Source organism: Astatotilapia calliptera, unplaced genomic scaffold (assembly GCF_900246225.1).
Source record: "Astatotilapia calliptera unplaced genomic scaffold, fAstCal1.2 U_scaffold_150, whole genome shotgun sequence".
Lineage (NCBI taxonomy): Eukaryota > Metazoa > Chordata > Actinopteri > Cichliformes > Cichlidae > Astatotilapia > Astatotilapia calliptera.
In genome coordinates, this window is record NW_020535675.1 from 35543 (window position 1) to 44874 (window position 9332).

The window sequence follows — 9332 nt, forward strand, 5'->3', positions numbered from 1 at the left end:
CTTTGAAGCCACCCTCAAGTGGCCATTAGAGGAACTGCAGTTTATGCCACTCACAGTGAGCAAAGTCATATAAGTGAATTTATAGTAAAATTTAAAATGAGTGCATGAAATAGGGGGGAAAAACAGCACACCCTAATGGGAAAGTAAGGGCTCTGTAGCTTTCTCTGATAAATTCAAGTGTTCAACCATAAATTAAACATTTAGAAGAGTGAGTAGTTGAAAGGAATTAAAGTGATATGTTCAGTGCAAAGTAAGGCTTATATGAAAACAGGGTTTTAATTCATGGCTTGCCTCGTGTAAATCAGTTCTGAATAATCTGGCTCTCTTTCACACCTACTGACAAAATAATTGAAAAGCAGTCCAAACAGACAGTTTAAAAGGTGGCCTCCTATCTTCCAGCAGCGCCATAATATGACCCCCACCTGATCCCTTCTCCATCCTCATCTTACAAAGAGACTGGCTCAGGAGGCCCGACAACAAGGCAACAACATCAGGAAAGGCTGAATACATCACTCAACGCAGCCTTTCTTCCCCAGCTTCCCCACATCCTTCGCAGTCTTCCTACTTCACTGTCTGCCTGAGTCTGCTGAGCCTCCAGCTGTGGCTGGTAAACATTTGCCGTGGGTCAAATTTATACCTGAGGGGAGGAAAATATCACAGGGTAGAATAATTAATGCTTGTGTGTTAATAGAGCCTGGAAAACTTTACTAGAAAGGTAAAAAAAAATGTAATTAATTAATTAAAAACTAATTGCTGACTTAAATAGAACTCTTGAGTAACAGGATATTTTTATTTTCAAGGTATTTATCAAGAAATCACAACTCATTACATGAAAAATACTGAAAAGTACACAGTAATTGTGTATTTATACAATAGCCATGATTTAAATAGTTTAGAAAAAAGTGAATGCACGGGATAAACATTTAAATTCCCAAAAGTGTGAGAGAATTTACATATAATTTTATTGATTTAAAAAAAAAAAAAAAAAAAAGATAAAACGCAGATTTTTGCTGAACAGACCTCGGATCGTACACGCCGGGTGTCCGACATGACTGTGCGGAGCAGGACTGCAGCATCATCAGCCGGTGGTTCATCTTCTCCAGGACTTCCTTGTCAATGGTTTTTGCAATGTTGGTCAGCTGGTACGGGTCTGCAGTCACGTTGTAGACTTCTACGAAAACCTACAGAACATAGACATCTGTGAAATATGCTAATGATTCAAAACTGAAGAAACTCAAGGACATGCCATTCTCGATTTGACCACTAGATGCCAGCAAATCAAAGACTTTCAAAACCTGCACACAGCACTTTTAAACGTGCTATACGAAGCATTTTTCACATGGTAAATCCTCTTTTATCACTAGCGCTGCAACAGATGTTAACTTAAAAGTGAGACATTCCCAACTGTCCCAGTTGCTTGACTGATTTCTATATTAAGGATATGTGCTCACTTTCTTACACAAAAATATAAAAAGGAGCACTTTTGGTTAGTTCAGCTTTATGAACTAACCGTCACCAGATTAATGCAGCACAGCTAAGTTGCACAGCTAATCGTAGCCATCTTGCCTAACATTAGTGCCAACAAAAATAACATTTGAATACAAATGTTAGCTGGCTAGCTTGACAAATTGCTAAAGACTGAAAATCAAAAGCAAATAAATACAATACTATACCTCATTGTCATCAAATTCGCAGTACTGCAGGTTGGAAGAGCGGGCGATGGTGCGCACACAGGCGTAAGTGTTGTTGTAAGAGTCCTCACACACACAGTCTGGGAAACACTCCTATAGAAAAAACATTTGTTATTGGTGTTTAATTTTTGGTGCTGCTGAAAAACCCCAAAAAACAAAACAACCCACAACAACAACAAAGTTTTACTTCATCCCTGTTTCCATACCGACACTCCGGGACCCAGTAGCGGGCAGGCAGGGTCCGACTTGTTCCTGCCCTCGCCTTCGTACTCCACCAGGATGTCTGTTCTCCAACTGCTGCCGTTCATCTTCCCCTCCTGGTGACACACACAGATATGAACAAGTGTGACTTTAAATTTATTTTGTTACCTAATAATCGTTACTGAGTTTTGTTGATAAGTTGTCATTTACCTCTTATTATATTATTAGTAATGTGTTGATGTGGCAATTGATCAACATTTGATGATGTAAAAATATCTACAAATAAAAGGATTTATTTGTGTACTTGGGTCTGACTAAGCATATTAATATTCAACCGTCTCCTTTACCTTGTATTATAGACAACAAAAGCAGAACACAAGCTTAGTTTTCTCACCATAATTGGCAGAAACGACATGCCGTCCATTTGGGTCTTGTTGACGTTGTACCCGGCGATGTCCAGGATGGTCGGGCCAAGGTCAACGTTCGCTACCAACATCTGGAAAGACAAAAGAAACACTCAACCCAACAAATGTGGCCAGCAAAATGGATGCACCATCTCTAAACACAGATCCTGTGCATCTGTTCAAAGTAGATTTTTTTCCTCTTTGCTGCTTTTCCTCTTTTTGGGACCAACAGGAGGGCTCATGCTGCTACACTGAATATAAATCCACTAACAAGATAAAAACAGGATATGCATTTATTTATAACACATAGGTGACTAATATTTACTGCTTTATTACTTTTACTTTATTTAACCAAGAACTAATACCAAAAACATCAATGGCAACAAAGTGTGAAACATCAATTAAAGTCAATGTTTTCTACCAGCAACAAGGATAATAATATTCAGCCAAAACATATGCAGGTAGAAGTAACTGCAAATGTTCTCAAACTTTCTGGATTGTGGGTGGTTCCACTGAGTTTCTGGTGATATGATGTTAATTGTTTCAGTTTTTAGCTCTCAGTTTACACCCCGATGTCCAAAATAAACTAAATATGTGTAAAATGCAAACAAAAACAGAATGCAGTGATCTGTGAGGGAGTTATAGATAACTTAAAGTGAATGGAAACTTAAACACTGGCCTGGATCTTGAAAGAATATAGCATCCGTTTAATTTTTATGATAGTATCGCTTTAAAAAAACCTATACTGGAACCATTTCCTTAAATATGTCAGAGGTTATAAGATTATAATATAGACAGAGAATATGATTTCAACAGTAACTGTATTAATAGAGGATCAGTGAATAATGATAAATACTAAATATTGATTAGAGAGCAAGGGCATCTCATCTTTCGTGTGTGTGTGTGTGTGTGTGTGTGTGTGTGTGTGTGTGTGTGTGTGTGTGTGTGTGTGTGTGTGTGTGTACCTGGCTGGTCTGGTTGGGTTTGATATTTGGTCCTCTGACCATGAGAGGAACTCTGATGTCAAACTCATACAGCTGCCTTTTATCCACTGGGAGAGAGAACTGACCTGAAACAGGAACAGAGTCCTTTCATTTTCTTTACTCTGCATCCAAAAAACAAGTCTCACGCACTTCTTATCATCTGAGACGTCACTTTTAGGTTGTGACTGAGATTTGGCCACATTTTCAACAGTACTGACAATTTTAAAGCAGTTTTGTTTCTCATGTTTTAAACCTTTGGAGGTATAAAAGGGTGGGAAACAATTAGCAGTGAGAGCTAACCAAACCCTACCACACTAAAAACCTTGTGAATGTTAAACTATCCTCTGAAAAACTGTAGATGTTGAAATAAAAAACAAAAAGCGCTCGCACAGACATACCTGTGTGATATCCATTATCAGAAGTAAAGAAGATGTAGGTATTGTTCAGTTCACCTCTGACCTCCAACCTCTTCACTATTTTCTCCACCAGGTCGTCCACTGACAGTAACGTTTGCCACCTGTAGGACGAGATAAACCGGGAATGAGTGGTCTGTAAGGGTCTACCTTACAGTATAAAGTGCCTAAGTCGACTGTCGTTGTGATTTGGTGCTGTAGAAATAAAATTGAATTGAACTGAAGCCTCGTAGCTGCATTCTGGATGATTTGCTGACCCTTTGTAGGACTGTTTTCTTGTCATTGGTCGGCTATAGCACAAACTAAGAGGTGTTCTCTGGGCCACTACACCAGGCTCATCGAGGCTGTAAAGCACAATGTGATGGTGGAGTCCAAGCAAAGGATGACAGACTCGGGGATGAAGCAGCTGATTATATTTCATGTCAGAAAAAACTTGGCCAATAAAATATTTACAGTGGAGAAACGTATAAATGGTATTTTTAAATTAATATTGACTCATTTAAGAAAGCTGGTGGCCAGAAAGGAGCTGCACACACACTGCTGCAAAAACAAGCTAAATCTGTGGGAAACTATGTTAAGACCTGAAGGTGAAAAGAAAGGAGGAGAATTAGGAGGATGTGAAAGGTGACAGAAAGCAGTGGTCTGGTAAGGAGCTGAGGAGGATGTTTCAAAAAGGAAATAAGGAAGTGGAGCAAAGAAAGAGGAAGGTGAGGAGGTGAAGCGACTGACCGTCCCCTGAAGGCATCATCCAGAAACCGAATGGAGGAGTTTGACATGGGAGTTTTAGCCTGTCTGATCAACCAGTGTTTGTCCTGAGGGGAGAAATGAAAGTGATCATGATTAGCAAGGTCCTCTTTAGCGTAGAGACTGATGTAACCCAACAGAACTTATTAACAGAGCGCTTTCTTCCATCTTACTTTGGAACCAGCGAAATTCAGCAAGAACTTTAAAAAAAAATAAATTCTACCTTCCCGTGGACGTTGAAGTTGGGATCTCGGGGAGCTTTGGTGTTGTTGAAGCGTTTCTGGTACTGAGGTGCTGCCGTCCAGGGGGAGTGGGGGGCCGGCGTGGACACCATCATGAAGAACGGCTGGTAGCTGGTTTTATACTGGAGGAAGTCTAGAGACATGTTGGCCTGAGAACGAGGAAGAGAGTGATCAGAGCCTTTGATCGCTGATCATTTCTGCATGTGACCCTTACATCATTGTACATGGCTGTCTCTCTGTCAGACTGTTGGTCTTACCAACAATATAAAAGAAGTTACCTCTTTTTCTCTGACATTATATTAAGTCAAACATAACAAAAAAAAAAAAAAAGCGGAGTAGAGCCCTCTCTCTTAAAATCTAGGGGGGGGGGGTTTCACCCAAAAACCTTTACGGTAATTTATCAAGCAGACATGAATTCTGTCTTTTCTATTTTGTCCCTAAAAATGGAAGTGTGAACCAAAAACTGTCTTTAAAGTAACAAGATAAGGATGCTTTACATTTGTGGCTATATAAATGAAGTAAAGGACGGTGTGCAGTCATATCAAAGGTCTCTCACCAGTAGATCTGTCAGGTAATCTTTGCTGTAGTCGGCTCCGTGCTTCTGAGCCTTCCCATTCACTGATAGTGTGTAGTTGTAGTATTTAGAGTTTTTATCCTGGAAAACACAAACGACACGACTCTGTAAAACACTTCAGGTTTAAAGAGCCACTCGGATCATGTGTAAAGAACTGCAAATTATTACGTAAGCACATGTATCATCCTCTTCATTTCAGATTTCCCAGCCTTAAATCACACAGAATAAAACACCTAGTGGAAGAAATCATTTCCAGGAGTGTATTATATGTATGCATCTATATAATCTTGGTCTAAGAAGCTGAAGTGAATTTTAAGAAGTCAATATAAAAAGCCTGATATTTATTTTTGAACCATGCACGGGGTTAGGGTTAAGAAACCTGGAAACCTTCAGGGTTCAGAAAAAAAGTCCTCTTTCGCACTGACTAAAATTTTATTATTTTTCTTAAAAACAGCACTTACAACTGTTGCTCACAGCTGATCACATGAAGTCACCAATGATCAGAGACGAGCTGCAGTTCATGGAAACATATTGTTAAAAGTTCCCTCAAAGCATAGTGATAGTGACTCTGGTGCAGCGCCAGAAGGATTATTGGCTTAAACTGCCAAAATCATATAAATCGCATGAGTCTCGCTCTTTGTTATGATAAACTTCCAAGTCATGGGACCACGGCTCTAATCTGTGTTTGTTCATCCAGTGACAGTGAAGATAAACCAGTCTGCACGGCAGTCTGGACGTGACCTCTGACTTCTGCAAACCAGTTAGAGACCTTCTGTAAATCCACACAAATCTAACTTTAGCCTTTTTATTAGTCTGTCTCCTTATTTAGCCACATGACTGCCTACATTTCACAGTGGTGTGTGAGGTAGCTTCATATCAGATCTGATTTAATCAGAAATACACATTTTTGCAACATTAAATATGAACTGGGAACTCATGGAAATAATAAAACAAAGAAAAATATGGATAAAAAACAAACAACTTTTGTGTGTCAAGATGGTGATAAAAGTGAGACAGACATTCTGCAACCTCGCTTTAATAAAGAATAACCTAAATACAACCAGCTGAGTCAAGATCTCTATTGCAAAGTCATGGAGATTTAAAAATTACACATAATGCTCAATTTTCTGACCAATTTTCTGATACTGAACTTGTCCTATTTCCCATCAGTAGCAGGGAAAGAACTACATTGGTTGTACTGCGCAGACCATCTGAAGCTGAAGAAGATCATTAACCGCAGAATACAAACTGCACTTTATTTCCTCACATGAAAGGAAAGAGTAGCAGAGAGTTAATTCGATACGCTCCCATGGTACTACATCTAAAACTCTTATATGTCCTTCTCCCCGGCATTAACAGTTAAGGTTTGCACCTTAGGAATTAAGGGATAAGATGCTTTGTAAATGACTTCTCTTCTGACAGATTTAATCCTAACTTTTCAGGGAAATTCGCAGTAAACATGATGGTTTTAGGATTTAAACAAGCCTTCATTTCCAGGAGCTGAATTTTCCTTTGGAGCAGCATTTAACTCAGATGTTGAACTAAATAAACTCAGTTTGATTGATAGCATCAACAGGCAGACGCCCAAAATGACCACATCATGTGACGATCAATACATCAATCACTGTTCACAGAGACAGACGAGCAGCTTTATCGCAGATGCAGAATTTGCTAATAGAAAACGTAAGACTCCAATCAGCAAAGGCAGCCGAGTCTCTAAACAAGTTCTCAGAAGAAGCAGCGAAGCCACAGACACTTTGGATTGTCTAAGAAAAATGCTGAGGAATAAAAGCAGTAATAGAAGAGCAGACGAACACAAGGCAAAATGATGCTGCAGTGAAACATGACAGCTCAAATTCACGGCTGTTTCTTTACTCTGGAGTTTAACCCTTAGGTTTATAAGACCTCTAAAGACAAAGAGGGCCAAATGTTCCTCAGACCACAGGAATTTGAGTTTCTCAGAAACTTGTGGAGTCAGTCCAACTTGAAATGGTATCGTTTTGAGATTATAGTTGCATGACTGTCTCCGACAATAAGGTAAGCTCTAAAACTGGTCCATGATCTATAAAAGCAAATAATGTGAACATTCAGACTTACCAGCCCGACCCAGTAACTCCAACCTGGAGGAATGTGCTCCACTCCACCAGCTTCCGAGTGCCCATACTGCAAAATAGCATAAATGTTGAGTATGTGCAGTTCTGCATGACGAGATGAAGAGAATTACCCTGCAAAAAAAATAGATGAGCACGACATATAAACGCATATGTTCTTCATGGTTTCCATTTCAGACCTCACCGCCACGTTTCAAAAAGATTTCCACCTTTCAGACAGGATCGATTTGCTCAGCAAAACAGTATTTAAACAAAATTTAAGTGTAAAAGTTTAATTTTTTGTTGAAATACATTTTGTTGAAAATCATTTATTTATTTGAAACATAAATGACATCACAGCTGATTTCCATGTAGAGACATTTGCAAGATTTTTAGTTATCTTCCAAATTCCCTGCGAGCCACACTGTGTGACATTGATCTACCTGATGTATGCGACTGTACAATGACGTGAATCATGGCGTGTTTATTCTGCAGGACTCGACCTGCTCAATCCAGTTTGAAAATGTTCTTTCATTTTCTGGTACATAAATGCTCAAAGACAGAGTGAAAAGGAGAAGTAGCAAAACAGGCCCAAGTGGCTTTTTTGGTGACACTTTAAACGTCCTAACAAACAGGACGTTCTGGTTCTCTATTTGACCATCTGTTAATCACAAGGGGAGATGTAACCTTCACCCTCAGATGATAGATCGTATGACTGCACATCTAATGACAGTCTCCTGAACAATGCAGTAAAGATGCCTCACTTTTATGCATCTCTGACACATGCATACGATTTAAAACTTCAATATATTTTATTTGAAATTACAATATAATGATATTTATGTACAAAGTTTACCTACTCAGAGAGAGGTATACTAGAAAAAGAGGCAACAAATCTGGTTCATACAGGAAAAATTAAATAAAATATAATGCAAGTAATTTTAGATATTGGATAACCCAAGTTATTTTATAGAAAAGAAAAACACATAATTATATTTTAAGTAAACTTAAGTAGTGCATAACTAATTTTACAGGACAAGAGATAAATGACACTGTACGTTTCCACATTTTAAGTACTGTAAACAACTGTAATTAGCTAATTTTCTGGAAATGTAGTGCTTAAAAACAAACAAAAAAAAAGAATATTCTGTGTTTTTCAATTCCATTTAATTACAGGGGAATTACACCAACAAATTATTTTTTAGCTCCTTCATTCTTCAGATAACAGCGCAGTACAAGAACAAAGGGGGACAACCTCTTACTAAAGGCAAGTCACCGATTCTGGCAAAAAAAGAGACACTCACCTGGTTGAGATATTTCCCAGCAAAGAATGTCTGGTAGCCAGCGGAGGCCTTCAGTAAGGCGGGGAAGGTGTGCGGCTCCTCGCTCTTCTGCCAGGCTTTGCTGCTACAGTTTCCATCCAAGGTGTTGTTGATGACGTGGTGGTTGTGGGGGTATTTCCCCGTCAAGATGCTGGCACGACTGGGGCAGCAGAGCGGGCTGGCAACAAACTGAGGGAAAAAGACGCGAGACGAAACTGAAAGGATTTTCTTTAATTATATTTGACTTGTGATTCTCTACATGCAGCTTTTATGTAAAGTCATTTTAGATAATGCTACAAAATAATGTACAGACGCAAAGCAGGGCTAAAACGATACACTTAATAGTCCCTGAAAGCTGTATATAAAAGATGTACAAAATGTTGGGTCTGAAAAGTAAAGCTAGCGCAAAATGTCTTAAAATGTCGTTCTTTCTAATGGCCAGCAGGGGGCGACTCCTCTGATTGCAAAAAGAAGTTATATAGAAGTGGGCGAGAATTTTTTTTTCCCTACTTGATTAATTTATTACCTTAAACACTTTCTCAATAAATTTATGGTCCCAGTTGGTCAAGTCAAGTCTCACTTTATATTCATATGGTTATTTGAAATTTTATGGTCCTATTTAGTGTCCAAAAGAACCATAAAACAGGGTTTACTTTAGGGTTAAGCTA

General features: G+C 38.8%; 1 protein-coding gene across 1 annotated transcript; it reads right to left on the minus strand.

The window, feature by feature from the left end:
- Positions 1-387: 387 nt before the first annotated feature.
- LOC113017578 (N-acetylglucosamine-6-sulfatase-like) lies at positions 388-8879 on the minus strand (the record flags this gene model as incomplete). The annotated part of the gene is made up of 12 exons (XM_026160725.1): positions 388-637; positions 1021-1181; positions 1674-1784; positions 1898-2008; positions 2287-2388; positions 3262-3365; positions 3678-3796; positions 4422-4504; positions 4660-4827; positions 5235-5333; positions 7350-7415; positions 8647-8879. Coding segments are annotated over 12 exons (1433 nt in total), but the record flags the coding sequence as incomplete, so codon positions are not given.
- Positions 8880-9332: the final 453 nt, after the last annotated feature.